At 42.4% G+C, this 23,419-nt stretch overlaps 2 protein-coding genes across 2 annotated transcripts in view; both read right to left on the minus strand.

Moving 5' to 3' along the window:
* The window catches only part of LOC140742794 (cell adhesion molecule Dscam2), a 72,750-nt gene that overhangs the window by 36,728 nt on the left and 12,603 nt on the right, over positions 1–23,419 (minus strand). Inside the window, exons 3-6 of the mRNA XM_073073801.1 lie at positions 15,740–15,819; positions 3,231–3,284; positions 2,743–2,887; positions 2,328–2,503 (exon numbers count right to left, since the gene is read on the minus strand). The gene's annotated coding sequence lies outside the window, so the exon portion shown is untranslated. The remainder of the gene's footprint in view (positions 1–2,327; positions 2,504–2,742; positions 2,888–3,230; positions 3,285–15,739; positions 15,820–23,419) is intronic.
* LOC140742553 (uncharacterized) lies at positions 134–22,292 on the minus strand. Its single transcript, XM_073073455.1, has 7 exons — positions 20,556–22,292; positions 18,018–20,346; positions 3,231–3,284; positions 2,743–2,887; positions 2,335–2,503; positions 1,040–1,162; positions 134–154 (listed from the first exon to the last, which is right to left on the minus strand). Exons 1-7 carry the CDS (start codon positions 22,290–22,292, stop codon positions 134–136), a joined length of 4,578 nt encoding a protein of 1,525 aa, XP_072929556.1.

Consider the following 23,419-nt stretch of genomic DNA (forward strand, 5'->3'; position numbering starts at 1 on the left):
ACTAGCGGTTTGGCGCGAACTATAACCTAAGGATATAAACTCTACGATATTGATGCATACAACGCTTTGAGAGCTTGCGTGAATTACATAATTATTATTGAAACGTCACTCAAAATAACCGCAATTTAATCGGTTAACCAGCTTTAGCTTTGTTCTGGAATATATTAGGAAATATATAACGTTGTTATTATGAATGTATGCCGTGACCGCAATAATGGGAATTTAGCACTAAGGAGAGTTAGTGCCAGTTCGGCAGTAAGCTGTATTGTGTTATACAAAGTATGTAAAATTGTATGAATTATACTGGAAAAGCACTGATTGTATAAATTATTAACGTTAATAGAGTTGTATATGTTACGTTATGCTCGAGTTTACTAGTAAGGCACTCATAATGATTAACATCTCCTACACGAGACCTATCTGTGTTAACGTCGATGATGTGTCAAAGTAAGTTTACGAGTATCTAATAGGTTGCTGTTGTACTATTAAAACTAAGCTACATTTATGAATACATTTCATTACAGAAAACCGTGTACCTATGGCTTTTAGATCAAAAGCGAGTAAACAGCTCCCTGCAACTTACTAGCACAACAGTCGTTAAGACTTTCGTGTTTTAAACGAGCGCTATTTTATAATTGTGTTGACAGTATGTAGTTAGATTGTTGCTATATTGTAAATACATACGTTAGAAAAATATAGCATATAACATACATGTTAAGTTTCTTGGCATGTGCAAAAGCTCCATGCGAGTTGCTAACACAGCACTCGTAACGACCCCTGTGTTCTACATGACCTCTGTTTTGTGATTGTTTTGACAATATGTCGTTAAACGGTTGCTACATGTAAGTACACATGTTATAAATATGTACCGTATACGTTGAGCCTGGCAGCATGTGCGACGGCTCCGTGCGAGTTGCTAACACAGCACTCGTAACGACCCCTGTGTTCTACATGACCTCTGTTTTGTGATTGTGTTGACAATATGTCGTTAAACGGTTGCTACATGTAAGTACACATGTTATAAACATGTACCGTATACGTTGAACCTGGCAGCTTGTGCGACGGCTCCGTGCGAGTTGCTAGCACGGCACTCGTAACGACCCCTGTGTTCTACATGACCTCTGTTTTGTGATTGTGTTGACAATATGTCGTTAAACGGTTGCTACATGTAAGTACACATGTTATAAATATGTACCGTATACGTTGAGCCTGGCAGCATGTGCGACGGCTCCGTGCGAGTTGCTAGCACGGCACTCGTAACGACCTTTATATTCTACACGAGTGCTGTTTCGTAATTGTGATGACAATATGTCGTTAAGCGGTTTCTACATTGTAAGTACACATTTTATAAATATGTTCCGTATACATTGAGCCTGGCGGCATGGGCGACGGCTCTGTGCGAGTTGCTAGCACGGCACTCGTAATGACCTGCGTGTTCTACACGAGCAGTGTTTCGTAATTGTGTTGACAATATGTCGTTAAGCGGTTTCTACATTATAAATACACATGTTATATACCGTACCGTATACGTTGAGACCTGGCAGCATGTGCGACGGCTCCATGCGAGTTGCTAGCACTGCACTCGTAACGACCTCCGTATTCTACACGAGCAGTGTTTCGTGATTGTGCTGATAGTATGTCATTAAGCGGTTGCTACATTATAAATACACATGTTATAAAGACGTACCGTATAAGTTATGCCTGGCAGTGTGTGCGACGGCTCCGTACTAGATACTAACACGGCACTCGTAACGACTTACATGTACTACACGAGCGCTGTTCCGTAATTGCGTTGACAATATGTCGCTAAGCGGTTTCTACATTGTAAATACACATGTAATAACGACATACCATATACGTTGAGCCTGTCAGCATGTGCAACGGCTCTGAGTTGCTAACACGGCACTCGTAACGACCTCTATATTCTACATGAGTGCTGGTTCCATGATTGTGTTGACAATATGTCGTTAAACGGTTGCTACATTGTAAATATGGATGTTATATACCGTACCGTATACGTTAAGCCTGGGAGCATGTGCGACGGCTCCGTGCGAGTTGCTAGCACGTCACTCATGCTCTACACGAGCGTTGTTCCGTAATTGTGTTGACAATATGTCGTTAAGCGGTTTTTACATTGTAAATACATATGTTATAAAAATGCACCGTATACGTTGAACCAGGCAGCATGTGTGACGGCTCCGTGCGAGTTGCTTGCACGGTACTCGTAACGACCCCTGTGTTCTACATGACCTCTGTTTCGTGACTGTGTTGACAATATGCCATTAAGCGGTTTCTATATTCTAAATACACATGTTGTAAGGACGTACCATATACGTTGAGCCTAGCAGCATGTGCGACGGCTCCGTGCGAGTTGCTAGCACGGCACTCGTAACGACCCCCGTGTTCTACACGGGCGCTGTTCAGTGATAACGTCGATAGTATATAGTTGTTGCCAGATCCAATACCCGATGGCCCACTTTCGCGACCTTCCGTTATTATTGCCCTATTTGTGGAAAATAGAAACGATTCATTTGTTACCTTAGTAAACAAGTAGTTATAATTAAAATGAACAAAGCAAATGAAATGAAATGAACAATCTCACTTTACGTTTTCTAATTCCTTTTAACAAATATCGCAGTTTCACTTCTAACACAAAATACTTAATATTAAACTTAATTCAGTAATTTTGAAAAAAAAAACACAACACAACAATAAAAAAATGTAAAACAAATATACACTTACCCATGATGAGATGGTATTGATTGGGCATCCAAAGTCCATCGAAATCGTGGCGGGGGCTCACCCACGGCTGAGCATTTCAATGCGACTTGAGCACCTGGCTGTACCGCTTGTTCTATAAACGTGTACACGAGCTCCGGACGCGAATCTGCGTAATAATGCTTATGTATACTTGAGAAGAAAAGTGCTTATAATTTGTTTTAATGAGAAAAATGAAAAAATGAATACCAAATAATAATTAGATCGTAATTATAATCAATTCTAAATGACAGTTTTACATGAGGTTGGTCACAGATGCGTTGCTTCTCCCGAGGACTAAGTTGCAATGACTCGGATAAGTAACCTTTAAACCGATAAGTACCCTTTAAACCGGAAGACAGCCGCGCGTAATAAAGCAGCAAAAGGTGTGCCGGTGGTGCTTCCGGAAATAGCACACTAAGAGCTGTACCATCTTTATCTACTTATAATGGATAAAATAACATGAATCTCACCAGAACGTTTCACACGTCTTCGTCGCACGTCATTACCTAACGAGCACCATGACACTGTAAAAATAAACGTGGGTTTAGTTATGTTAGTCAAACCATTAATAACTTAGTGGTTTTAAATTTGACCTTCGAATCTAGGGGCCCGAGAATCCAGTAGTACCTGGCAGACAACCTCCGAATTTTCGAATTAGAAATCCGATTTTTCGCGCACACTTGTAAATTACTATACCTTTGCTTAAAGCAGTAAAGGAAGACGTTGTCAAGAAACATACATGCCTGAGTATTTTTTTAAAATTTAGAGTGGTGTGCGAACTCTACCAATCACTAATTGACCAGCGTGGTAGACTGTGGCCTAAATCTAAACCTGTTCTATATGTAATGTCTGATGTCCATGGGTGGCAGTCAGTGACTACTTATCATCGGGTGGAGATGCTCTTTTGCTACTTGCATCACATAAAAAATCGCATAGACCAAGAACAGATTAACCTGACCCGGGATTCAAACTTTAAACAGGCTGCTTAACGTTGGATTATATTTAACCATATATAAACTAAAAATACTCATATTCAAAAGTGGTAATATGACAACAGATTTATAAAAGCTACCACAAAATTAATTGTAAGGTTTTCTGAAATTTCATTAAAAATCCTGTAATGGGCTTTAAAACTGTTTCTTACAGTTTCGCTAAGTAACAGTATCGTTCGCTGGGGCATTGACCGCAGCTAGAGCTCGCCTTTTCAATGATTCCATTTAAAAAATGAGTCCCATCCGGATAAAACGCTTGGCACCAGAGTTAAAATTTTAATTTACAGCTGTTACTTCACCGCATTTAATTATGAACTAGGCAGAATTTTTAAATTCGCGCGAAAATAATTCAAGCAAAAATCCACGTAAGCCATACAAAATTTCATAGGAGTGTCTTAGAGTTATGTAAAGGCGCAGTACATAAAGCTTTTTCATATGTGCATACATAAAACGGGATATATTTTACGAGAGGGAACGTACGCAATAAAACTACGTCATAGGCAGAAACATCATATAAAAGGATACATCATATGCAGAATTTAGGTCTCGCTGAAAATTTCACTCGCTTTTTCGTTTTACTATCCGCATTCGTTCACAATTTATAACATCGTAAATCGTGCAGTGGCGCAAAAAAATTACAGCCACGTAGAATTGCCGAGATAAATGGATTCCCGATAGCCTTTGCTATCACAAAACAACAATGGAATTGCTTGATCCGAAATGGGCTGTACTTTTCACTATAAATGAAATATTTCCCCTAAAATGTGTTTTTATGTTTTATCGTATTCTTAGAGTATTTTAAGTTATGCTTATAGCCTTCTTGCTTGGCATTTTGTTACTTAGAAAAGAAAACATGAGAGTGTATTTTCAATATAATTTTCGAAATGAAAAAGCAACTTTTTTTTTCCAGTGTAGATTTTGTACGAAGTCCTATTTATGTTATCGTTGAACAGAATCCAAGCCTAAATACTTGTGTCGCTACCGAATTCAGGCAACCGTCATAGATTCTTTACAAAACGAGCTTCTGACGTATGAAAATAAAAAGTAGCCACCACCCTCCGCCCGTGACACCCGCCTCCACAGCGATGGATGCTGGGGGATATACGGGGAACTATTCCAATTTCCAAAGTTACCTTTTGGTGAAATAACCGCTGGGTTATTTCTGAATGAGCTCCAAAAATTGGAGCTGGACTTGTCAATTTGATTTGGAGTTCGTTACGAAGGCAATATATTCCTTTATTGGGAGGAAAATGAACAGACAGGTAATTTCTTTTCGCCTACTCTTCTGTCCTTTATTAGCTAAACTTATTCGGCGAGGGATTGGCTTCGTGCTAAGGTCGTATTGAATGCAAAGATCAATACCATAAAATTCCGTAGCTACGCCGTCGATTTCTAATATTTATCACAATACTAGTTTGTACATAGTAACTACTATATTGTATTATATGGGCATTGCAGTGTTGATTTAAAACATACTTTAGAGTTTCACATTACTTGCAAGTATTTTAATACGAAATTAAAATTCAGAATTATTTAATAAGACGCTGTTATCCAATAATTCCGTCATTACTAAAAAACTAACCTTTGAATGTTAACGACTTAACTCTTCATCATCAACCCATTATTGTCCCACTGCTGGGCACGGGTCTCCTCTCATAATGAGAAGGATTAGGCCTTAGTCCACCGCTCTGGCCAAGTGCGTATTGGTAGACTTCACAAACCTTTGAGATTTTTTTTTTATAAATCTCTCAGGTATGCAGGTTTCCTCACGATATTTTCCTTCACCGTTTAAGCAAGTTATAATTAGTTTCTAATATGCACGTTATTCCGAAAAAATCGAAGGTGCGTGCCTGGGATTTGAACCTCGGACCCCTAGTCCGATAGACGGCAGTGATAGCCTAGTGGTTAACCACCACTAGGCTATCACTGCCGACTGCCTAGTGGTTAACCACTAGGCTATCACTGCGGTCTCACTGCTCGTAACTCTTAGTATTCTGAAATTATCATGTGTCAGGTTCGTAATAGTAGACTGATCGAATATTACGTAGTGACAAGTCACAAATTGGAAAGATGCAATGACTTTTAATTAGATTGTGTTTCGGGGGACATTGCTATGCAGCTCGTTGGTAGTGGTTGCGCATAAAAAATTCGTCAGGCGATCCACTTTTTCTAGGTCAACGGACCGGTCGTACTCGTATGTAACTCCAACACAAATCATACTTTGGGAGGCCGATTTTCCTCTATTTGTATTCACCCGAATCGATCTCCCATGTGCTACGGGCTTTTGCAAACCTTTTCACCTGACCCTTAACTAGAAAAGTTTAATAGTAAAACTGAATGAACTTGTGAAATGTAATAAAAGTAGCAAATGTGTGTAACTGATGTAAACTGGTCATGTTTTGGGTGGGTGTGATCTTAAAAATGGTAGAATAATTTTATTTCAACTGCGGTGGAATCATTGCCACCGTTTTTGATCTATAACAAGTGTGTTAAGCACCAGTCACAAATCATTTTACGATTTTTAAGTAAATAAACAACGCTTCTGTAACACTGCACCTATTATACTAGATATTTACTTTAGCTAAATGTTTCATTACTATTTATGAAATGTAGATACTATTATTTAAGCTTTATAACAAACTATTTAATTCCATCATTTTAAAGCCATCGTACCAGCCTTTAAGTAATTGGGCGACCCAGATGGGAATAATAGTCATTGTGAAAGTCTGCCATTAAGGAGGTTTCCCAATAACGGGCTTAAACCTAAAATCTTGTTAAATGCAAGTAGACAATAATTATTTCAATCATTAATTTACATTTATATGTATTTGTCCATCAGTAATACCCATTATGAAGCAAAAAGGTAGCTACCTATTTATTTATATATTTATTAAAGCCAACGAAAAAGTAATAGCTTTTTTCCATAGTAAATAAAATATCTTTCCTGAAACGCTCCCGTCCCGCACATAAGCGATAATAATACACTAATAAGGGATTTTTCGCAACAATTTGCTGGCCGGCCTTATTTTTCTCTCTGAGTGAGTACGGAATTTATGAGACCCCAAAGCAATAAAATACCTTGCGAGAAAATGAAGGAGCAAATCGCAATATATTTGTTCCTTGGTGGCTAGAAGAAACCCATTTAGGCATTCGCGCATGGATATATTATTTCTCACCAACAATACGAGGAGACTTACATTGTGCGATGTATTCATGAGGTTACAGTCTCCTTGGTTTTCTTATCTACTTTGTTATTTTGTAGGAAAACTTCTGATAGATATTTATAAGTAAAGTTTATGTATAATTGTATAGTATTGCATAATGTTTTTACCTCATACTTACTTACATATTTTACTACGAACATTCAAAAATAAGTTCACCTCAAAATCGAATGGAAATTACCTTTGATTAAACAATGATGTAACGTATTATTACTATTATTATTTTAACGTTGATATAACCATATATTACCGAGTACCTATATCAACTTTCTAAGCTCATTTTAAAATTTTGTTTTTGGGAATGTGCGTATTTACCCACTGAAGTTACTGAAATATTTATTTCAGTAGAATATTTCAAATATTACAGTATAATATTAATAGTGTATTTATTAAGAAATGTGGTAAAATTATTTAATAACGGAATAAGGTAAATATTTCGGTAAAAACCTCGATTTCTTTAAATCACTTTTCTCGATAAACTTTATAGTTGTATTCGTAAATATGGCAAACTTTTGTATTTCATTTAAAATTGGTAGATTTTACCAATTTATTTAGGAATCTATTTTAACGCCGCTGATTTTTAAATCAGTTTCAGATTTGCTCTTATTAAGTACTAGCCGTTACCCGCCCGCTTCGCGTGGCATAAAATACATGCCAAGTAAAAGAAATATTAAATTGTGTTATCTAGCTGCCTAATTATTTATCATGAACGGATTTTACGAAATCAACACACCGTTAACTACTTAGGGTCTTATCGATTTATATGAATTAAAATAATAAATAATACAGCTTTCCACATCACCATGGAGGTACTGTGTCGTACGTAATTAAAATTTACATTTTTATTTAAAAAAAAAAGTATAAATTTCGAAGTATTTATTCTTGGTTGTTTAACAGGACGAAACAAAAAATCGTTTCAAAATTTGATCTATTCCAGCTGTTAATTAAATATTTTTACTTTTTTTTTATTTTTATTTTACACCGTGCATTTTTTCTAAGGGCATTATTCCCGAACTCTATTCCAGCCTAGTTTCAAAGTTCTAAAATAATTATTATTTACTCTATTCCATAGGAACCGTCCATGTTATATGCGGCCTTACATACAGTGGTTCTTTCCAGGGTAGCTGGCTGGGCGGTTAGAGCTCCCATTCTTGCTGCCCGCAACTCCCGAAGTCCCCCTTTAGTCTCGTACGACAGGCAGGGGATACTGTAGCCCTGTTCTAGCCCAAAAATTTTAATCCAAGGTCTATGTGTCTATCACATAACCATCACTAATCCACGCATAACCACAACCATACCCCACGGCAGGACAAAATGTTGGCACGCAGTGTGTCCAAAGTAGTTGCGATGGACCTAATCAGTATACCAAAATTACGCATTATCATATATGAAATTTGCACCCGTCCACGTTGTCGTGTATTTGTCTGAATAGAGGTTATCTGAAATTTTACGTTTCTAACTTCGAACTTAAAAGATTCCCGTATATATACATATAACACTTCTTTTACCTCCTTAGTAGAATTTCAAAAACATTCCTATGTACATATGTATCAATAAATACTTTATCATCAAATTTCTGAAAGCTAATTCAACACCTGCGGTCGGCAAGCTGACACCCACGGGTGGTGTATGGCCCGCGACTTTTCCTTGTGGCCCGCGGGTCTGCGCGTTACTAATAATTTACCAAGTGCAAGTCCAACCCGCACCTTGAGCATTCCGTACAACTAAAATTTTTATTTACACATTTTGTGAAAGTTTCAACTGTCTACTTCTACCGGTTTAAAAGTTAGTTGGAAAAATATCGAATAGCAGTTTGTTGTATGGGGACCCCTTTTTGTTTTCAACTTTTTTATTTTTAGTATTTGTTGTTATAGCGGCCACCGTTATGCATCCTCTGTAAGAATTTCAAATGTCTATCTATTACGGTTCCAGAGATAGAGCCCTGTGACACACGGACAGACGGACAGACAGTGAAGTCTTAGTAATAGAGTTCCGTTTTTATCCTTTATGTACGGAACCCTAAAAAACCGTCGATGTGCACTTCAACACGCGTAATACATTCCCATGTTAAAAATATATGTTACGATGGCCCGTGGAATTTCACCCTACACTAAACCTCTCTGCACTCTGTTCTTTTTCCAGACACGCCATAGGAAGTAACTTCAACAACGGTTTTTAAAGAATCTTCCTTTACTTATAGGTTTCTAAAGGTGGTAGAACCCTTTGTGGTTCGACTCCGGCGGCACCACCGCCACACCTATTTCTACCTAATAACAGCAGTGTTAGGCGCTGCTGTGTTCCGTTTTTAAGGGTGTGGTAAGGGAGACAGACTTTTCCGAGGCGTTCCAACTTAGTCCTCAGGGGTAGCGGCGCATCTGTGGCTGACCTCAGGTAGGAATATCTAATCCTATCTGGGGTTGATTACAGATGTCCATAGCCACTTACCATCAGGTGGACTGCATGCTCGTCGTCTTCTTTTATAGTATAAAAAAAATAGTACCCTAATGGTGGTTGATTGTTGAGTTGCTAAAATGCTGAAACAGATGTGTAAACAGAAAGGCATAATGCATACACCCTTCTATAGCAGTCTTAAGGGTTAATCTAAAAATCTAAAAAAAACCGTGACTCAGATGCTTCATTGATTGTAATGATAATTTTTCATAGTGGTCGCTCCCGAATTAACGGAGTTTGAAATGAAATTCCAACCCCCATTTAACGACCTTAAGGGATGATTTTCCAAAAATAATGGTATAGGTGTTTAATTATTTTCTATCGAAAACCCAAATACCGATTTTTATACAGTTTACATTAAAACTGGAGGACTTTCATACAAACTTACAACCCCTATTTTACCCTCTTGAGGGTAGATTTTCCATAAATGGTGTTAAAAAGTTCTATTATTTCTAACAGGAAAGCCAAATGCAAGTTTTTATAGTCCTTGCTTCCGAATTAACGGAGTTTGAAATAAAATTCCAACCCCCATTTAACGAACTTAAGGGATGATTTTCCAAAAACAATGAAATAGATGATTAATTATTTTCTATCGAAACCCAGATACCGATTTTTATACAGTTTACATCAAAACTGGGGGACTCTCATACAAACTTACAACCCTTATTTAACCCAAATAAGGGTTCATTTTCTAAACGGTAGAATTATAGTTCCACTGTAGCTAACCAGTGAGCCAATGGCTAACTTACATAGTGCTGGCTTTCAAATTGGCAAATTTTAAAATAAGCTGTTAACCCTTATTTTACCAACTTAAGGGTTGATTTTCCAAAAATGGTGAAATAGGTATTTAATTATTTTTAATCGAAAACCTAAATACCGATTTTGATAGCGTTTACATCAAAACTGGGGGAATTCTATACAAACTTACAACCCTTATTTAACCCACATAGGGGTTGATTTTCCAAAAACGGTAGAACTAAAGTTATTTTATATCTAACCAGCAAAGCAATGGCTAACTTTCATAGTGCTGGCTTCCAAAATGGCAAAATTTAAAATAACCTGTCAACCCCTATTTAATCACCTTTAGGGTTGATTTTGGAAAAACCCTTAGATTAGATTTTTATTACTTTAAATCAGAAAGCTAAATACCAATTTTCATCTAGTTTGCTTTAAAACTGACGGACTTTCATATTAACTTCCAACCCCCATTTAACCCCCTTAACGGTGGAATTTCGTAAAATCCGTTCTTAGCTGACCTCTACTCGGTGAAAAGAATATTCCTACCAAATTTCAAGTCTTTAGCTCTAATGGTTCCAGAGATATCGTGATGAGTGACTATATACGTGGAAATCTCTTTTATATATATAGATAGTTACAGAAATTGATTTAAATATATTTATGAATATCAAGAACACATGTCATATTATTACGTTTCGCTTAATGACATCTCTTCAACATACTTAGGCCCCATCGTAAACTATTTACAAAGTTATAAACAAATGGGATTTCAAATACACAGCTAATAGCGGTACAGAGAAGAATAAAAAAGCTTTTAAGACTACGAGGCTACATAGACATTGTTCCTTTATGTGCTTTATAATGAAAATAGCGATGACGATCCGAAGGTCGCCACGTACAAAACAGCTCTTAGGCTGACCACCCATTGCCTTCTATCGCTTAAGTAATTATAGAGGATTATAGATATTATAAAGGCTATCACAGTCGTCAAAAGTTGTTTTGCTATTATTTAGTATCTTACGCATCCATACAGACGTCGGTCGGTACGTCGGTCCTTCAAACAAAAACGCCTTTGCAACTGCGGTTTTAGCAAGATGATTATCTACGCAGCTATCACTCACACAATTATAGACATAGGCGGCGTTAGGCTGCATTCAAAACAAACATATTGTCAGCCGCTTACCGTGGGCAAGCCCTTTTCCATTCAATCAAATTTTGTTCACACCCACCCAAAAACGCTACTACGCTTTGTGTAGTCGCAATCGTATTGCTAGCATGATTCACGTTCACACTGGGGTTTACACCCGGCAGCCGTCAACACGTTCGTGTGAATGTAGCCTTCTTTAGGTACTAAGAAGACTTTTAGCTATTAATGTCATAAAAATAACCATAATTCACGTATAATGATCTTATCAACATAATATCGCAATTTCCTTTAATATATTTCTGTATGCTATGATGAACATTTCCATTGTATTTAAATGCAAATTAAACGTTGTTTCTAAGTTCATAAATAGAGTAGTAGGTAGGTACCGCCAAAACAATGCATATGTTTGCATAAAGGTGGAAATGTTGCGAGAGTTGTGTTGGTTAATACGTTACTCTGCTAATTAATTTTATACATCTAGCATAATAATATAACAACACACATACTTGGTTGAAACCTTTTACGTGTGTTTAATATAATGCTTTCCAATAATTTCTCTTTTGATTAAATTAGGTCCCATAAAACGATTATTATTGTCGTCGCAATAAAAAAGAGAATTGTATTCGTTGTAACTAATAAAATAGATATTTTTATAGAGACTCCTACAATGTTTATTAAAGCATATCACAAAGTAAGGCTTCATTTATTGTTCTGCTAACTGTCGGAAGTTTACAAGAAGCACAATTGTAAAATAAATATTTTATCAACGAAGACAAATGGTTGATAAAGTCTCCCTTCTCCCTCACTTTTAGCCTCCTTTCTCCATGAAATAATGATTTATGAACAACTTTGAAGAAATAGCGAGACAGAGTTCGCGTGAATCGATATCCATAATATCCAAAACATTCATTGATAACGATTTATACTTATAGTCCCAAATATACCTACTCGATAAAGAAATTCAAACACTTAAATCAAATAAGAAGATGTTCTACATACTTTTTGTGTGTCCGAAATTGAAATAAAAGATCAGTATTCATGAAAAATTCAACCAACTCGTCATAGTCATATTTCGAATAACCGATATGTGTTTATTAATACGTCAACGCATCTCTCAAAGACAGTAATCTAAACAATGTGACTATTTGTACAGGTACTGGACTAATAAATTATATTTATTCGTACATTTATTCAATTGGTTAGGTTAGGTTAGGTTAGAATTACAAAGAAAGAAAGAAAGAATTAATCGATTTCGAACGGGCTGATGGCGATCGACGTCATTTTTTGATGTTAAGAGCTTAGTTTCTAAAATCGATCGGTAGAGCCGTTTAAAAGTTATTAAAAAAAAACATTTAAAAAAATTTTTTTTTGTAGTTTTTTTGAGATTTCTCAAAATCTACCGGTTCGAATCGGATAATAATAAATTGTTTGTCCAGTACCCGTATTAATAATTATAAATTATTCGTACGGTAACCGTATTAATAATTGTAAATTGTTCGTACAGTACCTGTATTAATAGACTCAGCCTAATCTAAAATGAATACTTTTTCATGTACAAATACATTTTATAAGGGTTTATAATGCACAGTTTACAGCCAAACACAAAAAAATAGCGATAACAAAAACATAAACAGAATACGTTATTAACGTAGATGAATCATTGTTTAACTTTTCTACTTTAAACGCGAATTATGAACAAATCCGGATTTCGAAGTGAAGTGATCAGTCACTAGAGTAAAGTTGTTAAATACACCGCCAAGCTAAACTTATCAAGAGATTGTGCTCCGTGACAGAAAGTTTTAAGTGATTTATCTTGTTTCTTATTGTTTAATCGTCGAGCCTACAAAGCTGATCATTCTGTTATTATAAATACACAAACCCTTTACTTCAAATCAAATTAAATCGAATCTTTAAATATTCCTGTATTTTACAAGTATTGAGTTTTTAGACACATTGATGTATGAATGATACGTTATCGTAGACTTTAACCGTAATATTAACCGTAGTATTCACAATATTTGATTTTTGCGTATGCGATATAAATACCTATTAAAAACCATATAAAAGCTTATTAAAAACGTAATTTTAATGTTATGTTATGTAAATATTATGTTACTTATATTGGATAATGTACCGTGTAAAAGGAATATTATATGTAGTACAAATTGAACTCTATGATAGAAAACTATTATATAATTTGAAGGCTACCAAGATTTTATGTACATAGCGTTTTTATAATATAGGAGTAGCAGACGAGCATACAGTCCACCTGATGGTAAGTGGCTACTGCTGCCTATGGACATCTGTAATCAACCCCAGATAGGATTAGATATTCCCACCTAAGGTAGGCCACAGATGCGCCGCTACCCCTGAGGACTAAGCTGGAACGCCTCGGAAAAGTCTGTCTCCCTTACCACACCCTTCAAACCGGAACACAGCAGCGCCTAACACTGCTGTTATTAGGTATGCACACGTATGGAGTTTCTTGCGCCGCTTCTTCTCCATAGCGAAATACCTTCCGAAGCGGTGGTAGTTTGTTGACTTTCAAAAAGTATTCTATATGAATCAATTTTGAATAAATGAGATTTGAATTTGAATTTGAATATAAATAGGTGTGGCGGTGGTGCCGCCGGAGTTGAACCACAAAGGGTTCTACCACCTTCAAAGCTCTCCCTCAGAGCTAGCGAATCATAGCCCAAAACATCTTAATTGAACATAGTTCTGTTGTTGCAAATGACGTAAATCATGATTTAGTACTAAAAAGCTGCTATATTCCTTCAACGACAACTTTTTCACTTCATAAAGTAAATTAAAAACAAAGTAGAAAGTTATGCGCCGTATAACCTTAAGGCGCACAGTAAATGGTGTATTTAGAGGTGCTTTAAACTCATATCATCTGCGACCTCGACTGACTCGGTTATTCCGCGCCGCAGTATCATCTTAAGTTGCAAACACGTGCATAAGAGAAGCGGGTGATGGAGCGGTTTAACGCGGATTTAGGAGCCCACAAATGAAAAAAAACTTTTTTATTTTTTTATATGTTTGAAGTATCAAATGAGCATGTAGTCCACCTAGTACGAATCTACTGCCGGCTATAGACATCTTTATTCAAATCCAAATAGAACAAGGATTCCACCTGAAGGCGATAACAGATGCGTTGCTACTCTTGAGGTTTAAGGCGGTTGCCTCTTATGTAAATCAGCTGATATCAACATCCTTCCACAGAAACACAAGAAATGCTGCAAAATAGTTTTTTTTTTGTTATGAATCAGTATCGATAGATATTCATTCACACGTGGTCATATTATTTGATTATTAATAGGTAAAAATTAATAGTGAAAATCCACGTAATTTTTATGTATTTTTATGTAAGTTTTATTGGCACAGAATTATACGTACCTATCTCATTAAGACGTTATATTCAGTCAAGTTTGGTAAAAGTCGCGTGTAAGAGTATCGTTAACTATACCGCGGCGGCTTAAAGGTGTTATTTCAGTTTTGGTGTCCGCTATAAGCCCCACAAGACCCGACCCTTAAAACTGTGGAGCTAACCTTTATATTTATTGCCTGTCTTATTACAGCCCAAGAGTTATATCTCTAGACTCTGGACTGCGGAACCTTTTATAGTGTTTACCGTCTAGTATTTTTATGACGGCAGATCCAGCCTGCTTTAAAGATAAAAGACCAACATTTTGCAGTTTATTTTATTTTCAGTCACTTTTCATGACAAATAAAATGAAATGTTGCTGATAAATGGTAATTAGGTTATGCTGCTGAAAGCTTGCGTATTTGATTGCTTGATTAGACTCTGCCAAGTACCAAGTTTCAAGTAATAATGCAGAGGGCGCTCGCATTTGTATTCATCATCATCATCAACCCATTACTGTCCCACTGCTGGGCACGGGTCTCCTCTCAGAATGAGAGGGATTAGACCATAGTCCACCGCGCTGGTCAAGTGCGTATTGGTAGACATCACATACCTTTGAGATATTTTTAATAAATCTCTCAGGTATATAGGTTTCCTTACCATGTTTTTCTTTACCGTTTTAGCAAGTGATAAGTTATTTCTAATACGCACATAAATTTGAGAAATCAGAGGTGCGTGCCTGGGATTTGGACCTCGGACCCCTCGGTCGAGAGGCCGAGTTTCTTAACCACTAGAATGTCACTGCCTGTATTATTATTTTTTTATAAATAAAATATTTAGAATTTCAATTACGTAACTCAATAAATACAATTTCTAAAAATGGCATCATTGCACTTTGTCGTAGTTCCAGTAGTTGCAAAATTCCAAAATTACTTACGTTTACACGCGATATATGTCTTTTCGTTTTTAAGTATTTAAAATGATGATGTAATCGTCTGCTTCAATACGACAGAAAAAAAACAAATATATTAATTAAATGTATTAAAAGTAAATAAATACGTACCACATCCTTCTTGTTTTTTCAGTAATCTTTCCACTTGGTAGCAATAAAACAAGGCAGCGTTGAAAAGCGTGCAGTGATTTCTGGCAAAGAAAGAAAATATACATTAATTTTAACATTTGTCAATACTCGTATTCATAACTTTGTAGTTTTTGCATCTTTAAATTGTGGAGTAATTACTATTCCTTTACATGTTTATTATATAACTGTCGCAAGTGTAGATATAGTAATAAAAAAGAGTACGCTGTCCATCCGACACGTACTGTTCTAAGTGGTAAGAGGTAAGTGAGTGACAACTGCCACCCATGGACATTTGTAATCAATCCTGATTGGATTGAAGTTCTATCTGAGATTAACCACATATGAGTTGCTACCACTGACAACTAAGTTGGAACGCCTCCTATAAGTTTATCTTTTACACCTTTAAACCGGTGTTATCAGGTATAAACAGATGGTAATGCCCTTAGAGTCCAAATACACAGAGTTCTATCTTTTAATACTCTTAGTATTACCCCTTTTTTTTTTGTTGACGAGGGGGAAACCTTCAAAAGGTACCCTATGCCGTGGGAGAGGCACGGGGTTATGTGGGATTCTTACCGCACTAAAACCCCCCCGGTGGCCGTCCTCGGCGCTGCGTAGAGGACTCCGGGATCTCCAACGGAACGCAACCGGAGTCCACTTAGCGCGTTGCCCCGTCGGGCTCCGCCCAGGTGAGCTTGAAACTCACCACACCATCTGGTGTTCACGACGGTATGCGACCACACATACTGCCGTCCATCCCGGGGTTGCTGGCCAGGCGGTTCGAGCTCCCACTCTTGCCGTCCGCAACCCCGGAAGCCCCCTTTTAGTCGCCTCTTACGATAGGCAGGGGATACCGTAGCCCTATTCTGGTCCCGGAACTACAAGTATTACCCCTTTTTTTTTTTTTTTTTTTTTTTTTTGGTTACGAGGGGGAAACCTTCAAAAGGTACCCTGTGTCGTGGGAGCGGCACGGGGTTATGTGGGATTCTTACCGCACTAAAACCCCCCCGGTGGCCGTCCTCTGCGCTGCGTAGAGGACTCCGGGATCTCCAGAGGAACGCAACCGGAGTCCTCTTAGCGCGTTGCCCCATCGGGCTCCTCCCAGGTGAGCGTGACGCTCGCCACACCGTCTGGTGTGCACAACGGTATGCGACCACACATACCGCCGTCCTTCCCGGGGTCGCTGTCCGGGCGGTTCGAGCTCCCACTCTTACGACCCGCAACCCCGGAAGCTCCTTTTAGTCGCCTCTTACGACAGGCAGGAGATACCGTAGCCCTATTCTGGTCCCGGAACTACAGGGACCCCGCGCCGGTGGGCGTTATGTACGCCCGCGGCGACTTCTCCTCCGAGCGGGTTCAGCGCGCTCCCTAGCTCGCTCGGCGTCTTCCTTCGCGGACATGACTATGTCGCAAAAGGTGATCATGCCCTCCCAGGCTTCGCTGCGCTGAACCATCGCCCCAACAATGGCCGCTGGAGACAGGTCGGGTCCCACTTTTGACACGAGGATCCGCCGCTGAGACTCCCACGCTGGGCAGTACTGCAGCGTGTGCTGTGCGGAATCCTCGTGGTGCCCGCAATGATGGCACTGGGCCGTCTCTTCCCTCTGTATCCTATTCAGATACTCACCGAAACAGCCATGTCCGGTGAGTATCTGGGTCAACCGAAAGGTGACACGACCTTTGGCAATGAGCCAAGCCCGAAAGTTCGGTACGATAGCATCGACCACTCGTTGGCGTATGTTACGTGGTTCCAATAGCCGATCTCGCCAGCACCTCAGAGCGCGCCACCTGGCTCTCCTCCGAAGCACTTCGACCGTTTCTTCAGTGAAGGGTTCAGTCCTCTGACGGAGGACGCGGATCTTATTAAAGACCCGTGCATCCATATCCGCCAGAATGTCCAGGGGCGGAAACCGCCCCAGGACTGTCGCCGCCTCGTACGATATGGTACGATACCCCCGGGCGACTCTGATCGCGATCGTACGTTGCGCGGAGTTAAGTTTCCGCGCAAGGCGCCGGCAGCCAGACAACCTGTCCGACCATACCGGCGCACCGTAGAGCGCGATCGAGCGTATCACACCCGCGTAGAGGCGGCGGACTTCTTCCCTTGGTCCCCCGAGATTTGGCAGCAGTCTGTGCATTGCACCCGCTACCTTATGAATCCGGGGGACGAGACGATCAAAGTGCTCGTTGAAGCGCCAGCGGCCGTCCAGTGTTAGGCCAAGGTACTTCATGTACCCGCCTATCCGGACGTCCGTATCACCGACACGCACTGAGGTCTCAGCTGGTACGACACTCGGCCTGCGGCCGTGTAACCACATCGCCTCGGTTTTATGGGACGCTATCTGGAGGCCCAACCTGTGAATATTCTCTATGACGCGTGCCACCCCGAGCTCTGCTAGCCGAACCGTCCTACTGAAACACTCCCCTTCAGTGAGGACGAGGGTGTCATCGGCATAGCATACGATGCTCACTCCATCCGGGAGCACCGTTCTCAGCACCGCGTCATAAGCGATATTCCACAGCAATGGACCGAGTACCGAACCCTGCGGTACCCCACGCACGACGCTCCTCTCGCGAACGCTCCCATAACGGCCTGGGAATCTGATGCGTCTGTCCGACAGATACGCCTTCAGGACATTCCGCAAGTAGGAAGGCACCTGATGGACAGACAGCCCGTCCATAATCGCTCTCCAGGGTAGAGAGTTAAAAGCGTTGACTATGTCAAGGCTAACGGCCAGGACTACTCTACCCTGGGAGATGGCCTGCTCTGAGAGCGTGCGGACACGGAGGATCGCGTCGACAGTCGAGCGCTGCTGCCGGAAGCCGAATTGGTTTTCAGACAGGTCCGGGCCGTGGCATGCAAGATGCTGGCTTATCCGAGCGGAGATGATCCGCTCGAATAGCTTGCCCGCCTCGTCCAACAGGCAGATGGGTCTGTACGCTGATGGAGAGTCTCGAGGCTTGCCCCGCTTGTGCAATAATACGAGCCTCGCCCGCCTCCACTCAGAAGGGAAACTTCCGTACCGGAAGCAAGCGGTGAACAGCCTTCGAAGCCTCCCCCCCAGCACTGTCAGCGCTAAGACCCAAGCCTGCCCTGGAATTCCGTCCGGTCCCGGCGCAGTATTCCGCTTCGACATGCGCTTAACGGCACCGTCGAGCTCGCTCTCCGTCACTGTCAGCTCCTCCGACCAGACAGGGATATCCGGCAGCGCCGCGGAAAAACCCGACTCGTCAGCGGTTCCTGGGAACAAGCAGTCAACCACTGTGTCGACGAAAATCGGGTCGAGGGTTTCCGTCAATGGAGGCACCCATGGACGTAGCTTACCGAGTACCATCTTGTAAGGACGCCCCCATGGGTCTCGGTCCAGCCCCTCCACGAGTGCGCTCCAGTTCCGGGCCTTGCTATCGGCGATAGCGCCCTGAAGCAATGTTGTTGCGGCCCGGTACTCCACGTACTTCTCCTGTCGTTCCGCGGCGCCAGCCGATCGGCGTCGACGAGCCCGAGTGTACTGGCGTCGAGCTCGCAGGCAAGCTGCGCGCAGACATGCGATGCGCTCTGACCACCAGTACACAGGGCGTCTCCAGCCAGGTCTGACACGCGGCATCGCGGATTCGCAGATTGCCGTCATGTCATCCCTGAGCCGAATCGCTTCCTCTTCCGGATCGACCTGGGCGTCCCCTTCAGCGGCGTTGGACCAGTCCACGACATGGGCAGCAGCGACGAGCAAGTCCTGGTTGAGACGCTTTCGTGCCCACCGACGCGGATGGTCGTTAGCCTGGCGGCGTGTGTCGGCAGCCGGGAGCTGCAAAACTACGTCTAGCAGTATGTGGCGATGGTCAGACAACGTGACGAGGTCTTCGGCCACCCTCCAATCCGTGACCAAGCGCTCGGCAGAGAGAGTCGCCCACGAAAGATCAACAATCGACTCTCCCTGCCAACGCACGCACGTGCTGACCGATCCACGATTAAGCAGACGCAGGTCCATCCCGGCCGCCCACTCGAGTGTTGCTCGACCCCTGACGGTGTCGCGCCTGTTTCCCCAGGCCCTCGAATGCGCGTTAAAATCGCCAAGTACGATCACTGGGCGGGGAAGACAGGAGCGTACACAGCTTGCCAAACGGTCGAGGAATTCCTCGTATGTCGCCAGACTACAATTGGGGGAAATATAACACCCCAAAACCGCGAGGGGACCCCACTCCACCGCGACTATGCCCCGCTCGGAGTGAAGTTTGGAGCACGGAGGATCTCCTTCGCCACCTGTCCAGTACACGGCAACGGACTGCACGTCGTCTCCGACCCATCGCGGATGCTCCGGAACTGAATAGGGCTCCGCCACCACTGCCAAGGCAACCGAGCAGTCCACGAGGCATTGCTGGAGCAAGTCCTGCGCCCCGCGGCAGTGGTTCAGGTTCCCCTGGAGGATCTTAAGTGACGGAGACCTATCCATCAAGAGTCCATTGCTTCCGCTGTTGGACAATGGGACGAAGCGCTTTGACGCGCAGGCCCATCTGTCCGTGTTGAGCCGGCAGCCATGACCGCTGTTTCGCTCACTCCAATGCCCCGGCGCCTTCGCTTCGGAGGCGAACACCTCCTCCCACCGAGTCGATGGTCAGCTGGGCGACCAAGGTCAGCACACAGGGCGCATTTTGGCGATTGTGCCCCGCATTGGCTCGCCTTATGTCCGGGTTCGCCACATACGTAACACAATGCACTCCTGTCTTTGGTGCTGGTGCATTGGTGCCGTGCATGACCCATCTCAAGGCACCGGAAACATTGGAGCGACCTAGCAGGCAGTACCTCTACTCTCGCGGACACCCAGCCGACGAGGAGTCGCTTTGCCGCAGCCAGCTTGTAGATAGCCGTAAGGGGACAGCGCACCCAGGCCGTCCCCAAAGCCGAAGGTCTTCTCCGGATCTCTCCGACCCTGACGTCGCTGGCAATGCATCCGCAGGCCCCGGCGATTGCGTTGGCGACGTCTTGCTGGGTGACGGAGTCGTCCAAATCCATCACCCTGGCCTCCCCTTGCTTCGTGGGCCTGGCCACCCTGACGCCCATCTCCGCGACAGTCTCCTGTAACTTTCGTGCCAGGGCGTCGGCTTTCCCAGCGCAATCCTCGCCGGAAACCTCCAGGAGAAGACCGCCGTTTATGGCCTTCTTCTGCCGCAGAGCAGGAATGCCTAGATCGGCAAGTTGGATTTGGGCCTTCGCGGTCTTCATTACCTCCGCATAGGTAATGTCCGACCCCTCAGGCACCGTGACTGCCACGGCCGCCGACTTCGGTACTCGCGGAAGCCTCTTAGTTGCCTTCTTTTTGCCGGCCCGCGCTGGCTCGGTTGCTGGAGCTGCCGGTGCCTGTGCTGGTCCGGTCGCAGGACGCCGTCGGGTGACATTCTTCCCACGTCCCAGGCTCGGGAATTGCCTCCGATCTGGCTCCGAATGGACCGGGGGCCGCTCCTTTGCTCGGGCTTTGCGCCCCACGACTGTGGCCCAGGTACCCTCCTGCGCGGCCGAAGTCGAAACAACGGGAGGCCGTAACGGCATTGTGGCCACTGGGAGGTGCGAAGGCCCAACGGGTGCGGCTTTCTGCGTTAACGGAGGCCGGACCGCTCTCCCCGGGAACAACTCGTCCCTAAAAGAGGCCAGCTTCAGGTCCACTATGTGCCCTATCTTTTCTATCAGAGCATCCTCTCTGTTTACGGCTCTCCTCGTTTCCGAGGGGCGAGGCGGCTCTGGTTTATTCAGGGCGTTCTTACGGCGCAGCTCGTTCAACTCCGCCGTAAGGGCGTCGAACTTCCCGTGCAGACCAGCAAGCTGGGAACGCAGCATCGCATTTTCCTGTTCCAGGTGTGCAGTGGTTGCCCGCTGCACTACCTCTGTCGCTGCTGCCTGCACGTGGCGTACGGCCAGGCGGATGGTTTGCACCAAGTCCCCTTTTAGATTGCGGGAACTACTTGCCGCCTTTTCTATTACCTCTAGGTTCTCGATTATTCGAGAACCTAGGTCTCCAGTAGGCTGCTGGGTTATGTCTTTGCCTAGTTCCTCCGCACTAGGCAGGACAGCCTTTGTTTTGGTCTTGGCCATTGGGATCATAAAATCACCATCTTCCTGGGGTTTCACCGGCTTCTTTTTTGGCCGTTCGCTCCCGCTATTCGTCGCCGTAAGCGTCCTCTTACGGGCACGCACTGACGTGGCTGCGGACTGTTCTGACACTCCTGACATAAGAGAACAGTCCGACAACTCATCCGCGTCTGACGAGACGGCTGGTGTAGGTGGAGCTACTGCCCGACCTTTAACTTGCCGCGTTTTCCTCTTCGCCTCTTGTGCAGCGGGCAATTTGCCTTTCTCGCAAGCTAATTCGGAGTCCATTATGGGTATGCATGGGTCGTGTTGACGGAGGTCGGCGGATTGCCGACCTACGAGGCAGTTGCTGCCCCCCCCAGAGTACGAGGGGCTGCCCTCCGCCGTAGCAGAGGGGTGGGATTCTCCCTTTCGGGTACCCACCTGGGGACTACTTTGACAACTAGCCTTATCCATTTTTTTTTGCATCTTTTTTTAAGGGGTGAGCTCCCCTGGGCCGCTCTTAGTCTGGTCCTTCACCCTTCGCCTTCCGGTATGAGTATCTCTGCCGTATAGCCTCGGGGATCATTAGGACACACAAGCCCCCCCACCACGACAAGGTGGCAGCCCGTTCGGGGGGGACAAGTATTACCCCTAACATTTTTAAGGTACACAAGTGAACAAAAACCTAACTGCTAATACATTTTTAAGGGAAGTCACAGCTGGGTGAAATACAAAAAGTCGTAAATACACACCTGAAGGAACCTGAATGTCAGAACAAAGCTGAATTATGTATTCAGACACCGAAATGAAATAGGTTTCTGGGTCACATTTGGCATTTTAAAACAAACAAAAAAACTTATGAAACTGGGAGCAGAATCACTTTGTCTTTTCTAGTGACCTCAATTGAGAATGCTCGTGTTACAATTTAAACGAAATGTAGTTGTTATAAACCGGCTATACAATGGTCAAACTTTAATTTAGAAATAGTTATACAGAAATAATAAGACATGTACGGATATAAGTCCCAAATACTATTTTAAATAGTTAAAAGGTCATTATCTTACTTTTTACTTTCAATAATATCAACTATTAGTCGATAAAACTTTTTGAATCGTCCAGAGATTAGTAAAGATTACTCTCTCATAACAAGAAAATGTAACCAGTTTTGATAATTGAAATTGTCACTGTCATCTACTTTCTTGTTTGAAAAATATTAAAAAGATGTAGTTTTTAGATCTTTTACGAATGAAACGATATTTCTCCGCACTTTTTCGATTTCGTGTTTTTGCACCACTTAACTGCGTGTGTCGGCATTATTCCGCGTGAATTACACCATGACAGCCATTAAATGGATGACAGAAATGTCAGCCGTTTAAGCCATTTAATTAATGGCTTTCTTCCATTACAAGGCGGTGAGATATCTATACTTATCTATGGAATCATCAGAGGGTATGTAGTGTTTCTGGTCTTAAATTATCAATGCAGTTCAACTGATCTAATATCTTTTTTATGATATGGAAGTAGCAAACAAGCAAGCAGTCTATAAAGCTCTACAGGAAACATCGTTGTAGGGTCTACGAGTATTTAAAGCGTTATTTAGC

The sequence above is a fragment of the Epargyreus clarus genome, unplaced genomic scaffold (genome assembly GCF_041222505.1).
Source record: "Epargyreus clarus isolate Ecla_fem2 unplaced genomic scaffold, WU_Ecla_fem_2.2 ptg000006l, whole genome shotgun sequence".
NCBI classification, from domain to species: Eukaryota; Metazoa; Arthropoda; class Insecta; order Lepidoptera; family Hesperiidae; genus Epargyreus; species Epargyreus clarus.